This window comes from Bubalus bubalis, chromosome 14 (assembly GCF_019923935.1).
Source record: "Bubalus bubalis isolate 160015118507 breed Murrah chromosome 14, NDDB_SH_1, whole genome shotgun sequence".
Classification (NCBI taxonomy): domain Eukaryota; kingdom Metazoa; phylum Chordata; class Mammalia; order Artiodactyla; family Bovidae; genus Bubalus; species Bubalus bubalis.
The window spans coordinates 19,813,585-19,834,356 of NC_059170.1; the positions used below are offsets into that span (position 1 = coordinate 19,813,585).

A 20,772-nucleotide genomic window follows, 5' to 3' on the forward strand; every position below is an offset into this window, starting at 1 on the left:
TGAGATGTGCTGTGATTACAGAGCTGATTTCTTACTTTGTTGAAAAATCACATGGTAAACAATTCTGAAACTACTGAACACCAAACCTGAATACACATCAAACCATTTCCTGACCTGATGAATAAGGCACTGAACAACAGAAGCTTCCTGATGTTCTATGTATTCTTTCATAGCAACTCTGAAAATGAGAAGACAGCTTTGTACTTGATGGGTAAACCAGCTATAAAAAGCCCTATTAGACTATATTGTTGAACCAAAAGCATTCTTTGTTCTCCAGTCTCTACAGTTTCCATGTGTTATAAATTCTTCACTGTCAGCTTCTAAGATAGTAATGTCTAGTCCAAGCGTACAAAAGTCTAAAAGGGTGAGGAAGTGGGATTTAAAAATACATGACATCACAAAAATAATGCTGACAATTTCAGAACATCAACACAGGCTATAAACTGGGATTTTATTTCCTGGATCAATGATGAGGGTCTATCAGGTGCTCCTCATTTAATATCAGAGCCATCCCTGGTTCCACAAATAAAGCATATGCCCCAAAGGCAGAGTTCAGTTCACAAATAAAGCAGTGCTCAGTCTAAATAAAAGGATGATCATGAACTCATTTAAGAAGAGGGAGGGGCTGCACCTCAACTTCAGGAGCATGAAACCTAAAAATAAGCAGAATGTAAAATAACCAAGGAAAAATTCTGATAACATACATAAGGAGGGATTGGGTCTCTAGAGGCAGTATTTTAGGGAGGTGTTGCTGGCTAAAATAAAAATGAGAAAGATCCTGATGATATAATGATAAACACTGAAACAAGGACTAGCTCTGCAGGAAAGGCTTTTCAAATAAAGGCAACACAGACTGCAATTCATGCTTCTGTGAACATGAAACAATTTTTCTTAACAGCTACCCTAGAGAAGGTACAAACTAGTTTGTGTTTCTAACAAAAGCCAATCAGGTCAAGGTTTTTCTGCAATACAATCAAGAGGATTAATATACAACCTACAGATGTTTCAGTCCAACAGCTTCTCTTCTGTAACATGAATGTAAAACAACTCCTGAAATAAAGCTGAGAAGACCATTCATGTCAGGGAATGCAACCAAACAGCTCTAATTCGGTATGTCTAAGAACATTTTTTTCTAAAGTACTTCACAACAATCATACACTGTCCATTATAAGGTCCTACAGAGCCAAAAGACCCCTTACACCAAACTACCAGACACTGGTGAATAAAGACCTTCACCACTTTCATATGCCTTCCTTTTGTTTTATAAGCTACTAACAATAATAGTTATAACTATGAACTATTACATTTTTTATCTCTGATTCACAGGAATGTTAAGGATAAATTACTTAAAGGGCAATTGTTGTTCAGTTGCTCAGTCGAGTCTGACTCTCTGCAACCCCATGGACTGCAGCATGCCAGGCTTCCCTGTCCTTTACTATCTCCCTGAGTCTGCCCAAACTTGTTCATTGACTCAATGATGACATCCAGTCATCTCATCCTCTATCGCCCTCCTTCTCCTCCTACCCTCAATCTTTCTCAGCATCAGGGTCTTTTCCAATGAGTCAGCTCTTGACAACAGGTGGCCAAAGTACTGGAGCTTCAGCTTCAGCAAAGTCCTTCCAACAAATATTCAGAGTTGATATCCTTTAGGACTGGTTTGATCTCCTTGCTGTCCAAGGGACTCTCAAGAGTCTTCTCCAGCACCAATTTGAAAGCATCAATTCCTTGGCACTCAGCCTTCTTTATGGTCCAACACTCACATCCATACATTACTACTGGAAAAACCATTGCTTTTGACTACATGGACCTTTGTCAGCAAAATGACGTCTCTGCTTTTTAATAGGCTGTCTAGGTTTGTCATAGCTTTTCTTCCAAGGAGCAAATGTCTTTTAATTTCATGGCTGCAGTCACCATCTGTAGTGATTTTGGAAACCAAGAAAATAAAGTCTGTCACTGTTTCCATTTTTTTCCCATCTACTTGCCATGAAGTGATGGGACCAGATGCCATGATCTTAGTTTTCTGAATGCTGAGTTTAAAACCAGCTTTTTCACTCACTCTTTCACTTTCAAGAGGCTCTTCAGTTCCTCTCCCTTTCTGCCATTAGGGTAGTGTCATCTGTATATCTGAGGTTATTGGTATTTCTCCTGGCAATCTTGATTCGAGCTTGAGCTTCATCCAGCCTGTTCACATGATGTACTCTGAATATAAGTTAAATAAGCAGGGTGACAATATACAGTCTTTACAAATTCCTTTCCCAATTTTCAACCAGTTTGTTGTTTTCATGTCCAGTTCTAATTATTGCTTCTTGACCTGCATACAGGTTTCTCAAGAGGCAGGTGAGGTGGTCTGATATTCCTATCTCTTGAAGAATTTTCCACACTTTGTTGTGATCCACACAGTCAAAGGCTTTATTTAGTGTAGTCAGTGAAGCAGAAGTAAATGCTTTTCTGGAATTTCTTGCTTTTTCTATGATCCAATGGATGTTGGCAATTTGATCTCTGGTTCATCTGCCTTTTCTAAATCCAGCTTGTACATCTCCAAGTTCTTGGTTCACATGATGTTGAAGGCTAGCCTGAAGGATTTTGAGCATGACCTTCTTACACACAAAATGAATGCAATGGTGTGGTACTTTGAACATCCTTTGGCATTGCCCTTCAGTGACCTTTTCCAGTGCAGTGGTCCAAATTTGCTGATATAGTGAGTGCAGCACTTTAACAGCATCATCTTTTAGGATTTGAAATAGCTCAGCTAGAATTCCATCACGTCCACTAGCTTGCTTGGTAGTAATGCCTCCTAAGGCCCACTTGACTTCACAGTCTAGGATGTCCATTTTAGGTGTATGGTCACACCATCGTGGTTATCTGGGTCATTAAGACCTTTTTTGCACAGTTCTTCTGTGTATTCTGTGGTAAGTGAAAGTCGCTCAGTCCGACTCTTTGCAACCCCATGGACTATACACAGTTCCATAGAATTCTCTAGGCCAGAATTCTGGAGTGGGTAGCCTTTCCCTCCTCCAGGGGATCTTCCCAACCCAGGGATTGAACCCAGGTCTCCTGTATTGCAGGTGGATTCTTTTATCAGCTGAGCCGTAACTCAAAGGCAGGCTTAAACAGCCAATTTCATTTATTGCCCAGATTCATGTGACCTTGACATCAATTTTTTCCCCTCCATTCCTAAAACAATGCTAGAGCGATCTATCAAACTGGTGTTTCCCAACAAGACTACCTAGAATTATTACTTTCTGAAATATCTGCAGCTCTTGAAGATAGAACTTCAACTGGTTCCATAAATGGTTCTACTCTGCTGTTTTCCACTTTCTATTGATATATAGTCTTTCTCTTCCATGCAGAACTGTTTCTATATTGTCATGTTTATTCTAGAAATGTACTATAGCTCTATGACTTATATAACACACATGAAATAATCTGGTAGGGCAGGCTCATCTTAAAGTCTAATAACAAAGTTTTAATAACTAAGGTACTTGATAACAGAGCTTACTCAGGTACTCCACGGTGCAGGACACAGTCAGTACCCTACCACATTCCCCCTTCCACTGTTCTTTCAGATAACATCGACTCTATCAACCTCTGAACTGTGTTTGAAAAGCACGAATATGATCAAAATCATCTTTAAAGCTTTCTATTTTGAAATAAGTATTATAGTATGAAGCAAAAAGTGTTCAAGAATCTCACATACCCTTCAATCAGTTTACCCCAATGATGACATCTTATGTCATCAATGATAGCAGAGTATCAAAATCAGGAAACTGACACTGATACATTACTGTTGACTATAAACTTAACTCCGTCTTTATTAATTTTTAAAGTTTGAATTCATTTCTGTAATATATAGTTCTATACACTTTTATTCCATGTACAGATCTGTATGATCACCACCATAGTCAAGGGACAGAACTATTCCACCACTATGTAAGAACCACTCATGTTAACTCCTGTATTTGGAACCACCTACCAGTCAGTGGCTATCTCCTGGCAACTACTACTCTATTTCTCATCTCTATAGTTTTGTCATTTTAAGAATGTTATATAAATTGAATCATATTTAGAACATAATCTTTTGAAATGAATTTTTTTCACTAAGCATAATGCTCTAGAGGTCCATCCAGATTTTCCTAGGTATCATAATCCAGTCTTTCTTATGCTGAGTGGGCAAAATACTTTTAAATTTTAGAAGAGTAACTTAGAACATTTGGGGAATTTAATGCCTATTTGGCACTCCAAATTAAACCAAGACACCCAAAAAGCTTCTCAGATATCCACTCAAGCAAGAGCAAGGTTTATCATCCATTCATAAATACATAATTGTTAAAATGACTGAATTTAATTTTTAAAAAAATCCACGTGACTTACCCCATCCAGGCGGCAGGGGACCCAGGGGATCAAATTCTTTATTTTGTGATGTAGCAAACAAATCTTGATTCTAAAAAGAACCATCCCCAAAATGGTTAAATAACAAACAGATAATTGGAAAGCAAGCTTATGAATTCTGATAAGCCTTTCCCTGGCCATGTGCAACATAACATACTCTTAAACAGTCCACATCTTAGAGAAGTATGAATGAAAGTCAAGAACGGAAGTCAATGCATTCTCATGAAAAAAAAAAAAAAAAAATAATCTGTCAATATTTGAAACTATCTGATATTTAAGTATTACAAGTAATTTTACACCCAAATTGACCACTGTTCCCCTTACTTAGCTTTAAATCAGTAAATTAGAGAAATATATAAACCTTACAGAAGTCACTTAAGAATAATAGTACTCAGTCATCAGCTGGCTGAGAAAAATCTTACATTTCTAACCCCAAAATCGTGAGAAGAGAGTTGGAGGAATATGAAGAATAGGCTATCCAGATGAGCAAAAGGAAAGAATTTCAGTTTGGAAGGCATTGATAAGCCTAGAACTGTAGAGAAGATTTCAAAAATTCATTTGAAATTATCACACTGGTGGAGAGAGAGGTCTGGCTAGATAAAAGGAAAATAGGAGTCAACCACTGGAAAAAGAGAAGCAAAAGTCATACTGAGTGTGTAGGATGAAGGGTTAATGAGTGTGTTTCAGTTTAAATATGTAATAAAGTGGGGGATACTTTGTGGTCTCTCAGTAAGATGCGGTTAAACCCTTTCTTCTGTAAGATAAGGCAAATAAATAATAGACTAATTGCTTTAAAAATTATGGGGAAAAATACACAAGTAAAATAAGATAGTATACCCCATGTACCCAGCAACAAGATTCAACAGTAACCAAAACTGCTAACATTTATTTTTCTTTCATATTCTTTGCTGAGCAAAAAAAGGGGGGGGGGGGGGAAAGTCATCATTTCACTCCTATTTTAGTAGGCCTAAAATTTGTGAATATTTTCTTATACAATCACAGTATCATTATTACACCTACCAAAGATCTATGTTAATTTTATCATCTAATATACAATCTGTAATTAAATGCCTCTGGCTACTTACTGGATTGAATCAGAATCCAAAATCATCATATTGCATATTGGTCTAGTCTCTTAAGTCTAAATTTATGGCAGTTTCCTCCACTGTTGGTCTTTTTCGCTCCATATCATCAATTTATTATGGAAACTGAGTTAACTGACTAAAAAGTTTTAAAAGCATATGAGAGATACTCTATTTCTCATAAAAGCTCATAGAAGATAGACCGGTCAAGGACTGGCCCTGCTCCTGACAGACAACAGTAATGAAACAATAGGGAACAGGAAAGCCAAGGAGAAACACTATACAAGGTCTGAACCTTGTTAACAGTTTGGAGCAGTTTAGCATATGACAAACTGCTCTGATAATTTTTCTAAGACCCAAGCCTATTGCACTGACTTTCCCTGGACAGATAAGCTAAGAACAGGCACAATGAAGCCATGGGCCAGAGCCATTATACAATGACCCATCATCAACCATATCCATTCTGAGGTTAAAAATACTGAGTTTATGAGCATCTGCTGCCCTATAACCAGGGTCAGAACAAAGGCCACTTCACCTACCAAATAAACAGATTTTCTTAACAACACCTCACCACTTTTTAAGTAGCTAGCATTAAGAATGTTAAATTCAGTTCATAACTAAAATAGGCTGTTTAAGTTCTTTGTAATTTAGAACCACTCTATAACAAGAGTGAAGAGTAGGAATGTAGACAGGAGAAAAGGAAAAATGGTTCATGAATAAAAGCTGCAATTCAAGAAAAGTTTGTTAGAGTATCAAATCGGTTAAGTTACAATGAAGCAATACACAATGTGGGTGCTTTAGGAATTTTCTAACTGTCTTTAAAAAGAGGATTTTAAAAGATCATATACTAGACACAAAAGGCCAACAGGCACATGAAAAATGCTCAACACCACTAATCAAAACCACAATGAGAGATAACCTCACACCCATCAGAATGCTTATCATCACAAATGTCACAAATAACAAATGTGGCAAGGATGTACAGAAAAAGGGAATCCTGTATATTACTGGCAGAAATGTAAACTGATGCAGCTACTTTGGAATACAGTATGGAGATTCCTCAGAAGATTAAAAATAGGAAGTTCTCTGGTGGTTCAATGGTTAAGATTTCATGCTTCCACTGCAGAGGGCCTGGGTTCAATCCCTGACTGGGGAACTAAGTGCATGGCATGGCCAAAAAAAACCTAAAAACAACAAAAAGACTAAAAGAGACCTACCATATGATAGAACAACTCAACTCATGGATATACATATATATATATATGAGAAATCAAAAAAATATATGCACCCCAATGTTCACAGTAGCATTATTTATAATAGCCAAGAAAGATATAGAAGCAACATTAAGTGTTTCATCAACAGATGAATAACTGAAGAATATATAGCATATTATACAATGGAATACTCTTCGGCCCCCTACAAAAAATGGCATTTTGCCATCTGCAACAAAGTGGATGAACCTGGAGGGTATGATGTTTAGTGAAGTAAGTCAGAGAAAGACAAATACTGTATGTTATCACCTATATATGGAATCTAAAACTACAAAAACTAAAACAAATGAATAATCAAAATAGAAACAGATTCATAGGGAGAACAAGCTAATGGTTACCAGTGGGAAGAGGGAAGCAGGACAGTGGTGGATTAAAAGGTAAAAAACTACTGCATATAAAATAAATAAGCTTCAAGAATATATTATATAGCACAGGAAATAGAACCAATACAGTAATTTTAAATGTTACATAATCTATACAAATTTGAATAACTATGTTGTGTACCTGAAACTAATGTTGTAAACCAACCATACTTCAATAAAAATAAAAGATCATGTATTCTAAAATGCACATCTGCATTTGTGGATAGAAATGCAGGGAGAGAAAAGAGAGAAAAGATTTTAAAAAAAGATGAACACTGGTATTTCTATGCATTTAATATGTACCCCCAAAATTTGGAACTTTATCTTACAGAATCCTCAAAAACAAAAAACCCTGAGGTAATTTTATCTATGGATATACTGTATAGATAAAGTAAATGAGTCTTGATGAGGTTAAGGAACTTACTCAAAATCAAACAGAGAAAGTAACTGTGGAACCAGGATTCGAACCCAGATGTGTCTGACTCCAAAGCCCATGCTCTTTCCACTGGACACCCATGTGGAAACTAGCTTTAAAGAAGGCAAGCCAGCTAGGCATTCAAACCTAAAAGAAATTTGGCCAGGTATACCGAAGATGATTATAATTTAGAAAGAAAGGAAGATGTAAAACATGGAAAAAAAAGAAAACTGTAATAGACGAGACAAAAATTAATTTCACTTCTAAAACCACTGGGAAGGGGAAAACATTGACAACTGTCTACAGAAGTTGGTAGGAAAAACTGTTACATGAAAGAAAGTTATCTTAGTCATAATCAGGTGGTGAAGCGAAAGCTGCTGAGCAAGGTGCAAATTTATCTACGTTGGTGAGTGGTAACTATTATGATGACAAAGTCCAAGAAACAGAAATATGGAGAAAAGGCAAAACGGTAATGCCTAATGAAAACAAGAATTTATTTTGATAGATTCTAACAGAGATGATACTGATGGCAGTAGAAGGGGAGAGAGGGGAATGGAGAGGGTCAGCTTCTCTTGAACTCTTGGTGAGTTGGTTTATGTAAATTTAAAAGATTTCCAGAAAGGAGACATTTTGATACCAAAGATAATATGGCTTCAAAGTCATAATAATATATTTAACATAATTCTATAAGGAATCAAACTTCTTTAATCTTCTCAAGCACTAAATAATGTATTGTATAAATTTTACCTTTACATGTTACAAAATGATTCAATTCTATCATGAGTTTCACTTGAGTCAGGTGCTGTTAGACCCAAACAGTCTAATGTTCTGCTAAGCTAGGCAGTATTCAATTCAGAACTGTTTGAATTCTTTTTACACTGCTTGGATTTATTTTTTATTATTCTTTTGTAAACAAATTTTAAGTTGTCGGAAAACTTTTCTGCCAGTAACAAAGCAAAGGAAGTTGAATTTTAGGAAATTTTAAAAAGAAAAGAATAAATCACCTACATAGACTGTGGGAAACAAGGTCGAAAAATAATATCATCAATAGCAACAACTGGGTTGCCATCCTATTTGTACTTTCTTTTTAGTGCTTTACATTTTATATGTAAGAAAAGGTTAAAACTCAACCCTCATTAAGGTTATAAAGCCAAGTACATTTGCTCACCCCATAAATGAACCTCTGGTTAAACTGCTGCATAGCTCCCTGAAGTTGACTACGCTGGAGCTGCCATTGTTCATAGTTCCGGACTGATTCCAGTGTTGGCCTCTGCCACGTTGTTGTTCTTGTGAAATGGTCAACATAATAAATACGTCCCATGTTGTCAACCCGCCGCTCCCAGCTATATCAGGATAAAAACAAAACTGAATTCAACAAATATTTGTGAAACAGTTAAGAATTAAGTGGGACTTCATTTTAGCCCTGGTACAGATCTGGTAAGATTTTACCTTGCACAACTACTTTTCAATTACCTGAAGTCTTTTATATGTATGTACTTTACAGTTTTTAAAAACTTATTTACTTATTATTTTTTGGTTGCACTAGGTCTTCGTTGCTGTGTAGGTTTTCTCTAGGTGCAGAGTGGGGGCTACTCTCCAGTTGCAATGCATGGGCTTCTCCTGTTGTGGAGCACGGGCTCTAGAGCGCGCAAACTCAGCAGAGCTCAGGAGTTGCAACATGCAAGCTCAGTAGCTACGGCTTGTAGGGTTCTACAGCACGGGCTCGGTAGTTGTAGCACATGAGCTTAACTGCTCCAAAGCATGTGGAATCTTCCTGGGCCAGGGATTGAACCCATATACCCACTGTTCGTGACGCTATAGACCGTAGCCTGCCAGTTCCTCTGTCCAGGGGATTCTTCAGGCAAGAATACTAGAGTGGGTTGCCATGCCCTTCTCTAGGGGATCTCCCTGACCTGGGGCTCAAACCCATGTCTCTTGTCTCCTGCATTAGCAGGTGGGTTCTTTACCACTAGCGCCACCTGGGAAGCCCCATAGATGTAGTCTATAGTTCTGAATACTTTTTTTTTTCCAATTCAGACACTTACCCAGGAGGTAGAGGTTCTGGTCTATCCCACGTTGTTCTTTTTTCAATATGATCTACATAGTAAACTCGCCCATGCTGGTCCACTCTCTGCTCCCAGCTTAAACACAAAATTTAAAAAGGCTGCTAAGCTACATGTATGAGTTGCCTGGTTGTTTAATCCCAGAGTTGAGACAAATGACCATTTCAGTACATAAAGCAGATACCAAAAGAATTTAGGAATAAAGTCAAGAAATGTTATCCTGAGGGTAACAGGATGAGATTTCTCTTGCTTAAGTGTCTGCTCGAGGAGATGTCTTCTATTTCTAAAGAGGCTGAGAAATGCACTGAGGTGACAAAATCTGTTTCAATCTGATCAGAGTATACATAGAACTTGAGTGGAAAAGAAAACTGTAATTATTGTTACAAAATCTGAAGAAAGACTGAGAGCTGTTAAATGAAGGGCAAAGGACAGTTTGGGTTCTAGAAAAGTTGAAATCAAAGAATAAGACTATCAGATGTGCTCCTGCAGGCTTAAGGACAAAGGCAACCTGAGTATTCTAGTTTCCTTGGTAGGTTTATCCAAAGTAAAAAAGACAGGAATAAACCAATAGAGTTTAGAAAAACCAATTACCTCTAAGAGAACCGACCCAGATTCTCTTTGCTAATCTCCAACACAAAGAATTTTCTAATCTGGCTTTCAAAAATGAAAATGGCCTAACTACCCACATAAATAATATAGTCTCTTTTAGCAATTAATCAAAAATGAAAATGGCCTAACTACCCACATAAATAATATAGTCTCTTTTAGCAATTAAAATCCTCATCATGAGTTTCTTAATTTATCACCTAGTTAATTTTGATTAGCATTCTGAACTGCCACAATGTATCTGTGTATAACTATTCAGTATTATTAATTTTAAAAATAAGTAGAGATGTACATGAGATTGAGTTGCAATTTTTCAGTTTCCTAAATTCAACTCTGCCATGACTTTACAATGGCAAAGAAATAAAATTTAAGTGATATTTTCCCTTCAAAGAAAAGGCAACCTGAATTAGGCAACTATTTTATTACTTGGCCTTGGTAAGTTCCTAAGGCTCAGTCCTTCTTTAAAAAAATTTTTTTTTGCTTCCAGTTGGCTTTAAAATGAGGGAGTAATTTCAAATATGGCAAGCTATTTTGTTCAGTTTGACTCTAGACTTCCCAACACACATGCATAACCACAGTGATATTTTTTTTAAAAGAATGGAATTCAGTACTATTTTCCTTATTAGTAAGTCTATGCAGAAGCCTAAAGAAAACGTTAACCAAAAACAATTACTCACCCAGGTGGGAGGGGAGCTTGAGGTACAGGATTTAATGGTCTAGGGCCTGCACCTCCAGATATAGTAAGAGGAATGATTAATCCAGATGCTGCTCCTTCAGATGTACTTGAATTTGTATTCGTTGGTGGCAGAGAGCCTGTGCTAGAGCCATCACTTTCAGAAGTGGTAGATGGTGAGCCATTGACAGATGCTTTCAGATTTGAGGAAAACAGAAAAACAATTTTTAGAAATTTAAAATCAGGATAGAATTTTAAATAAAAAGGTAGACGATAGATGTTTCTATTTTTAACATCTAACTATAGATGTTTCTATTTTTACTACATGAAATGTTGACTTGCATGATTTTTGCTTTAAAAATCCAAGTATCATTTACCATTGTTAAGTTATTTGCCAATTACTGATTGTCTTTTTTAAAAGCATATAATAAGAATAAGCAAACAGATCCTTGACTCTATGAAATGCTTATGTCAACACAGGTACACACACACAGAGAAAGGTACAATCTTATCTGTACTGCCTATACTTTTTATAGCACACGTGTGATTTCTGCCCCCCTCCTGCTTTGGGGCACACTTAGAATCTCAGTTTCCTAAACCCAGGCCACAACAGTGAAAGCCCCGAATCCTAACTACTAGGCCACCAGGGAACTCACAGCACACACATGATTTTCATTCTTAGCAGAGCATCTGCCTCAACCCTGGTGGAAAAACTTAGGGAACAGGCCATATCTTAATTAACTATAGAAAGACTATTCTTGGCCAAAAACTTAAATGTAAAAATTCAGCTTGAAAATCAACCTACCAGTGTCTCTTAACACTTATCTGAGGATCAATTCCCAAATAGAATTTTATAATAAACAGTACTGAGATCTATATCTCTAGTATACGGCTGGAATACACACCTGGTCTACGGGGGGTAGGTGGAGGTGGTCGTGAAGGTCTTGGAGGCCTAGAAGGTTTAAAACCGCCATTTGAGAGTGATGGAGAATTATTCCCATTGATCCTCCTATTTTCACCAGACCCTGTATCCTCAGGGTCATCTGATCCACTTGCGTTTGCTCTGGGTAAAAAGGCAGGGAAGGGAATAAGAATGCTCTTTAAATTTAACAGAAAACCAACAGGAGGACCACAACTTTTAGGAGCTTGAGAAAAGCTTCCTAATTTCTGGCCAGCCCTACCAAATACATAAACAGCTCTTATGGCAGATGTATATACAGCTTCTCAGAGCACATCTAGAAAGAGAGTAAGGAGTTACTCAAGGGTACAGAAATAGTTGGGACTATTCCGATCCCAAAGAAAGGCAATGCCAAAGAATGCTCAAACTACCACACAATTGCACTCATCTCACATGCTAGTAAAGTAATACTCAAAATTCTCCAAGCCAGGCTTCAGCAATAAGTGAACCCTGAACTTCCTGATGTTTAAGCTGGTTTTAAAAAGGCAGAGGAATCAGAGATCAAATTGCCAACATCCGCTGGATCATCGAAAAAGCAAGAGAGTTCCAGAAAAACATCTGCTTCTGCTTTATTGACTATGCCAAAGCCTCTGACTGTGTGGATCACAATAAACTGTGGAAAATTCTGAAAGAGATGGGAATACCAGACCACCTGACCTGCCTCTTGAGAAATCTGTATGTAGGTCAGGAAGCAACAGTTAGAACTGGACATGGAACAACAGACTGGTTCCAAATAGGAAAGGGAGTACGTCAAGACTGTATATTATCACCCTGCTTATTTAACTTATATGTAGAGTACATCATGAGAAATGCTGGGCTGGAAGAAACACAAGCTGGAATCAAGACTGCCGGGAGAAATATCGATAACCTCAGATATGCAGATGATACCACCCTTAAGGCAGAAAGTGAAGAGGAATTAAAAAGCCTCTTGATGAAAGTGAAAGAGGAAAGTGAAAAAGTTGGCTTAAAGCTCAACATTCAGAAAACGAAGATCATGGCATCTGGTCCCATCACTTCATGGGAAATAGATGGGGAAACAGTGGAAACAGTGTCAGATTTTATTTTCTTGGGCTCCAAAATCACTGCAGATGGTGACTGCAGCCATGAAATTAAAAGACGCTTACTCCTTGGAAGGAAAGCTATGACCAACCTAGATAGCATATTGAAAAGCAGGGACATTACTTTGCCAACAAAGGTCCGTCTAGTCAAGGCTATGGTTTTTCCAGTGGTCATGTATGGATGTGAGAGTTGGACTGTGAAGAGGGCTGAGTGCCGAAGAATTGATGCTTTTGAACTGTGGTGTTGGAGAAGACTCTTGAGAGTCCCTTGGACTGCAAGGAGATCCAACCAGTCCATTCTGAAGGAGATCAGCCCTGGGATTTCTTTGGAAGGAATGATGCTAAAGCTGAAACTCCAGTACTTTGGCCACCTCATGCAAAGAGTTGACTCATTGGAAAAGACTGATGCTGGGAGGGATTGGGGGCAGGAGGAGAAGGGGACAACAGAGGATGAGATGGCTGGATGGCATCACTGACACGATGGACGTAAGTCTGAGTGAACTCTGGGAGTTGGTGATGGACAGGGAGGCCTGGCGTGCTGCGATTCCTGGGGTCGCAAAGAGTCGGACACGACTGAGCGACTGAACTGAACTGATTCAGAACTGTAAGGTATGCTGGTTAAGATTTCAAATAACTCTTCAGAAAGGGCACTATTTTATCACAACCACAGATAACTTTGTCATCATTTTCTTGGTTTTCATTAGCTCTTTAATATTTAGGTCTGGGACAAGGCTGACTGTTCCACAGCAGGAGAAGGAAGTACACTTACTTCCAAGAGCTAGGTGCTCTCCTTCTACCCCAGAAAATGGTGTACAAAATGTTCCAAGTGATCTAGAACAGAGGTGTCCACAGACTTTTTAATTTAATTTTATTTTTAAACTTTACAATATTGTATTGGTTTTGCCAAATATTGAAATGAATCCACCACAGGTATACATGTGTTCCCCATCCTGAACCCTCCTCCCTCCTCCCTCCCCATACCATCCCTCTGGGTCATCCCAGTGCACCAGCCCCAAGCATCCAGTATCGTGCATCGAACCTGGACTGGCGACTCGTTCCATATATGATATTATATGTATTTCAATGCCATTCTCCCACAGAGTCCAAAAGACTGTTCTATACATCAGTGTCTCTTTTGCTGTCTCGTATACAGGGTTATTGTTACCATTGGTGGGAATGCAAACTAGTACAGCCACTATGGAGAACAGTGTGGAGATTCCTTAAAAAACTGGAGATAGAACTGCCTTATGATCCAGCAATCCCACTGCTGGGCATACATACTGAGGAAACCAGAAGGGAAAGAGACACGTGTACCCCAATGTTCATCGCAGCACTGTTTATAATAGCCAGGACATGGAAGCAACCTAGATGTCCATCAACAGATGAATGGATAAGAAAGCTGTGGTACATATACACAATGGAGTATTACTCAGCCATTAAAAAGAATACATTTGAATCAGTTCTAATGAGGTGGATGAAATTGGAGCCTATTATACACAGTGAAATAAGCCAGAAAGAAAAACACCAATACAGAATACTAACACAAACTTTTTTTTAAAGGAACTATCATTTCTTCAGAGCAATGTCTTCAGTTGGAGAGAAAGAAAGGGGGGAGAACACGAACAGGAATGTCAGATACAAAGTTACTGCTGTTGCTACTGCTAAGTCGCTTCAGTGTCCGACTCTGTGTGACCCCATAGACGGCAGCCCACCAGGCTCCCCCGTCCCTCGGATTCTCCAGGCAAGAACACTGGAGTGGGGTGCCATACAAAGTTACTACTGTTAGTTAAATAGAGCCAATTCCTTTTCCCAGGGGAATCATTGATTACAAGGCAGAGCATGAATTAGCTAGTTTGGAGATAATTCAGCTGAAGCTCTGATAACCTACTACCTGGTAAGTGGAAACCACTACACTGCACTAATTCATACCCTGGACCTTGTGGCAATCCTGAATAAAATTTAATAGATTCAAGAAACCAAAACAGAGGCAGTACCATGTATTAAATCATCTTCACATTATGGTCCCCAGAAATCAAAGAATGATATTTGGACCAGAGGCAAGCACAGTTCACAGGAGCCTGTTAGAAACATACAATCTTGGACTTCACTCCTGATGCACTATATAAGAGAGAGCATTTTAACAAGATCTCCAGATGATCTGTGTGAACAGTAGGGCATGACACATACTGCTGTGGGCATTCCTCAAATGGTTATTCTGAATGAACAGAAAAGCTCAGTAACAGGCAGTCAGCACTTAATTGGTGCTGACTGCCTGCAGGAAGACCAAGCAACCTCAGAACATGAAGAATGCAGCAAGAGTCAGCTCTGACACTGCTTCCCTTCCCCTAGGTGATGAGTTTTAAACTCCTTTCGAGTTGTACACCTTTTTGAGACTCTGAGTATTGCCTCTCTACACTACTTTAAGATGGGAATGGGTGAATTTAATTCGGATGACCGTTGTATCTGCTAATGTGGGCAAGAATCCCTTAGAAGAAATGAAGTAGCCTTCACAGTCAACAAAAGAGTTCAAAATGCAGTACTTGAGTGTAATCTCTGAAACGACAGAACAATCTTGGTTCGTTTTCAAGACAAACCATTCAATAACAGAGTAATCCAAGTCTATGCCCCAACCACTAATGCCAAAGAAGTTGAACGGTTCTATGAAGACCTACAAGACTTTACAGAACACACACCAAAAAAAGACATCCTTTTTATTATAGGGTAGTGGAATGCTAAAATAGGAACTTAAGAGACACCTGGAGTAACAAGCAAATTTGGCCTTAGAGTACAAAATGAAGCAAGGCAAAGGCTAACGGCGTTTTGCCAAGAGAATGCACTAGTCAGAGCAAACAACCTCTTTCAACAACACAAGAGATGACTCTACATGTGGACATCACCAGATGGTCAATACCAAAAGCAGACTGATCATATTTTTTGCAGCCAAAGATGGAGAAGCTCTATACAGTCAGCAAAACAAGACTGGTAGCTGACTGTGGCTCAGATCATGAAAGCCTTATTGCAAAATTCAGACTTAAATTGAAGAAAATAGGGAAAACCACTAGACCATTCAAGTATGACCTAAATCAACTCCCTTATGATTATACACTGGGAATAACAAATAGATTCATGGGAGTAAATCTGATATAGTACCTGAAGAACTACAGACAGAGGTTCGTGACATTGAACAGGAAGCAGTGATCAAGACCATCTCACCAAGAAAAAGAAATGCAAAAAGGCAAAATGTTTGTTTGAGGAGACCTTACAAATAGCTGAGAAAAGAAGAGAAGCTAAAGGCAAAGCAGAAAAGGAAAGATACACCCATCTGAATGCAGAGTTCAAAGAATAGCAAGGAGAGATAAGAAAGCCTTCCTCAGTGATCAGTGCAAAGAAATAAAGGAAAATAATAGAATGGGAAAGACTAGAGAACTTTTCAAGAAAATTAGAGATACCAAGGGAACATTTCAAGCAAAGATGGGCACAATAAAGGACAGAAGTGGTATGGACCTAACAGAAGCACAAGCCAGAAGTACACAAAAAAGTTTTAATGACCAGGAAAACCAAGATGGTGTGATAGCTCACCTAGAGACAGACATCCTGGAATGCGAAGTCAAGTGGGCCTTAGGAAGCATCACTACGAACAAAGCTGGTAGATGTGATGGAATTCCAGCTAAGCTATTTGAAACTAAAAGATGACACTGTTAAAGTGCTGCACGCACTCTATCAGCAAATTTGGAAAGCTCAGCTGTGGCCACAGGACTGAAAAAGGTCAGTTTTCCTTCCAATCCCAAAGAAGGGCAACACCAAAGAATGTTCAAACTACTGCACAACTGCATTCATTTCACACGCTAGCAAGGTAATGCTCAAAATCCTTCAAGCTAGGTTTCAACAATACATGAACCAAGAACTTCCAGATATACAAGCTGGATTTTGAAAAGGCAGAGGAACCAGAGATCAAATTGCCAACACCCACTGGATCATGGGAAAAGCAAGGGAATTCCAGAAAAACATCTAATTCTGCTTCACTGACTATGCTAAAGTCTCTGACTGTGTGGATCACAACAAACTGGAAAATTCCTAACGAGATGGTAATACCAGACCACCTTACCTGCCTCCTGAGAAATCTGTATGGAGGTCAAGAAGCATCAATTTGAACTGGACATGGAACCACAGACTGGTTCAAAATTGGTAAAGTAGTACATCAAGGCTGTATATTGTCACCCTGCTTATTTAACTTATATATATATATAACTTATATACATCAAGTGAAATGCTGGGGCTGGATAAAGCACAAGCTGGAATCAAGATTGCTGGGAGAAGTATCAGTAACCTCAGATATGTAGATGACATCACCCTTATGGCAGACAGTGAAGAGGAACTAAAGGGCCTCTTGAAGAAGGTGAAAGAGAGTGAAAAAGTTGGCTCAAAACTCAACATTCATAAAACTAAGATCATGGCATCGGTCCCATCACTTCATAGCAAACAGATGGGGAAACAGCAGAAACAGTGACAGACTTTATTTTCTTGGTCTCCAAAATCACTACAGATGGTGACTGGAGCCATGAAATTAAAAGACATTTGTTCCCTGGAAGAAAAGCTATGATAAACGTAGACAGCATATTAAAAAGCAGAGACATTACTTTAGTGACAAAGTTCTGTATAGTCAAAGCTACGGTTTTTCCAGTAGTCATGTATGGATGTGAGAATTTCACCATAAAGAAGGCTGAGCACCAAAGAATTGATGCTTTCGAACTGTGGTGCTGGAGAAGATTCTTGAGAGTCCCTTGGACTGAGAGGAGAGCCAATCAGTCAATCCTAAAGGAAATCAACCCTGATATTCATTGGAAGGACTGATGCTGAAGCTGAAACTGCAATACTTTGGCCACCTGATGTGAAGAGCTGACTTACTGGAAAAAGACTCTGATGCTGGAAAGATTGAGGGCATGAGAAGGGGACAAAGAGATGGTTGAATGGCATCACCAACTCAATGGACATGAGCTTGAGCAAACTCTGAGAGACAGTGAAGGCCAGAGAAGCCTGGCATGCTGCAGTCCATGGGGTCACAAAGAGTTGAACACAACTGAATGACTGAACAACAACAATATACTATACAAAGTTGTCAGTGTGAACTCATCACCATTATATTTGAAAAGCAATTAGCTACAAATTAAGTGCTACCATGGCTTTGCTCTTTGCTTGTCTTACAAGTCTGTTTATCTCACCATACATATTTACCTGATCTATTAGTATATGTAAGTTTAGATGTTTATGAACAAGATAAAGATTCCTGAGAACCCAGATGCTAATACAATCTAAGGTTATAATATGCAAATCAATGATTAACAGTCAGGAAGGCACTTTGAAAAACAAAATCTTGAACATTAAGCATCAGTCACCTCGGTAATTCATAAAAGTGACAGAAGACAAGACTGAGAAATACAAAATATCCAGACATGCTATGGGGGAAAGGAGACCATCAGAACTATGTTGATGATACATGTAGTGCTTGATTTAAACAAAAAAGTAGAAAAACCTAAAGCTGTTTAGTAAACTTCTTAAATGTCTGGCGGGGAGGTTTTTGCCTTTTTCACTGGACACATGCCCAAGTGATGAAGTCAGCAAACAAAAGCAAAGGGTTCACTGCCATGATTCCTGTAGAGCAACATTTAAACAGCATGTGACAGTTTACAAAATGTTTTTCAAACCCATCATCCAAGAGGCATGCTCACTGGAAAACGCTAATGCAAAGGAATTCATGCTTAACACAAAGACATGCTCAAAGATCAGTCTGGCAATCTCATAAACCCAGAAGACATTGTCCCTCAGGTTATTTGTGACAATGATTCACTTGGGAAAACATAAAGCATTAAATGAATAAATAGCATGAAGCCAGGGCTCTAGCAATGCCTTTGCAAGAAATTTACAGCTGTCTAGAGTGGTTTCATAAAGTATTTTAAGAAAGATTCACAAAAATGAAATAGAGTGGCATAACACAACCTTTCAACACACTACACAATTGTATCACATTCTCGCTAATGTAAAAGTATGGGTTTATTATGCAAAAGAGGACCAAAGAACACTGAAATATTAAAACATCTTTATGAGGGACATTTCATGACTTCAAAAAAAAACTTAAGAAAAAAATAAAACTAAAAAGAAACACAAAAACATAGGATGTCTTCTGGTCTACCGAGAGAGTTATTAATTTTTAAAACCTTTTCTATCTTTAATCACAGTGAGAAAATTAGAGCCCGGCTTTCCTGGAAAAGGAAACAGTCCAACAATGACCTTAGGATTCTAAACTTCCCTACCTTTGGGAAAGTGACAATATATTCACTTTCTATAAGCTGAAGAACTATTAGCGTTTGGGTACCTCTGGCCTACATTATAGAACTGCAGTCATATAAGCTAAGGCTCTTGAATTTTCCATGAATATTTCCTTTCTTACCTAGAGCTCTAAAATTTGACACATTTTTATATCAATTTGAACTTGAAGTTTTGACAAAAATGAAATGTATTCATTCTGCCTTGTTTCTTTCTGCATTCTATGATATGTAATAAGTGAACTCTTACCTTGTTTCATCCTTGGGCCTGGAGCCATCATCATTCTGTGAAGCACCTTTAACAACATTAAAAGTTAGACAGAAAATGAATTTCAAGAAGTCGTACGTACCTTTTACCTAAAGATGCTTTGTAAACAAAACCCTTCATTGTATCTTTCTAGTAACAAAGATTGGGTTCGATTCCTGGGTTGGGAAGATAATCCTGGAGGAGAGCACGGCAACCCATTCCAGTATTCTTGCCAGGAAAATCCCACGGACAGAGGAGCCTGGCAGGCTACGGTCTATGATGTCGTGACGCATTGGAGATGACTGAAGAGACTGAGCATGCATGTAGTAAAGAACATGCTGGAATGGAGTTAAAGTCCAACATGATATTTAAAAGGAAAATAAGATAAATGTTCACATGACTGAGAAGTTTTATCAAAATTGAGCAAATGATTATTTTTTGTCTGTGTGCAAATGATTGTTTTGTATAAGAGATGGTAATGAGTCAAGGTATATTACTCACGTGCTACTTCTGCCTAAATGTCTTATTTACTTACTTACTTATTTAGCTAGCTAGTTAGCTACACCAGGTCTTAGTTGCAGTACACGGGAACTTTGAAGATTTTCATTGTGGCATACAGGATCTCTAGTTGTGGCATACGAACTCTTAGTTGTGGCTTTGTTGCCCTGTGGTATGTGGGATCTAGTTCCCTGACCAAGGATGGAACCCGGGGCCTCCTCTACTGGGAGTGTGGAGTATTAGCCAATGAACCACCAGAGAAGTCCCCATTTGCTTGATTCTAATTCAAATGTATTTTAGTCATCTTTTGTATTCCAATTACCTCCCTCTAAAAGTGCAGGATAATGAGAAGATTTTGAAAATAGAAAAATCAGTAATAATTTTCTTACGCAAAGGCCCTGAAAATAGCTTCAAGAATAGAAAAGGCACAAATGGGTCTCAAAGTGGCCAAAACAAATGCTACAACAGTCATACTTTCTTCAAGTTTTATTCATGAAATATCCTTAGGATTCAGTAAGGAACTGTGATACAGAGGGAGAGTACTATAGGTAGGCACAGACTGCAGCAAAAGTAGTATACAGAGAAGTTTAAAAAACTATGAAATGCAAAAAGAACAAGTTTAACAGCCTAGGTCCACTGAGTTAAAGAACAACAGTCCCTGAATACAGTCCCAACTTTCAAAGAGTGAAATCATCACTATACTACTCCAATGAAGTAATGGATTACTTCATTAAAAAGATGCTAAGTCACCACTATATTATTACTATATCATACTCAGCAAGGTGGGCAAGTGTCTCAAGATTTTATTTTAAAAAATGGTACAGGAGGAT

General features: G+C 38.3%; 1 protein-coding gene across 3 annotated transcripts in view; it reads right to left on the reverse strand.

Moving 5' to 3' along the window:
- ITCH (itchy E3 ubiquitin protein ligase) overlaps positions 1–20,772 on the reverse strand; it is a 99,010-nt gene that overhangs the window by 32,140 nt on the left and 46,098 nt on the right. For all 3 annotated transcript variants that reach the window (XM_006048070.4, XM_045162622.1, XM_045162623.1), the window contains 6 exons: positions 19,448–19,493; positions 11,767–11,924; positions 10,866–11,055; positions 9,565–9,660; positions 8,688–8,862; positions 4,372–4,441 (listed from right to left, as the gene is read on the reverse strand). In XM_006048070.4, the coding sequence (XP_006048132.1) occupies positions 4,372–4,441; positions 8,688–8,862; positions 9,565–9,660; positions 10,866–11,055; positions 11,767–11,924; positions 19,448–19,493 (735 nt within the window). The remainder of the gene's footprint in view (positions 1–4,371; positions 4,442–8,687; positions 8,863–9,564; positions 9,661–10,865; positions 11,056–11,766; positions 11,925–19,447; positions 19,494–20,772) is intronic.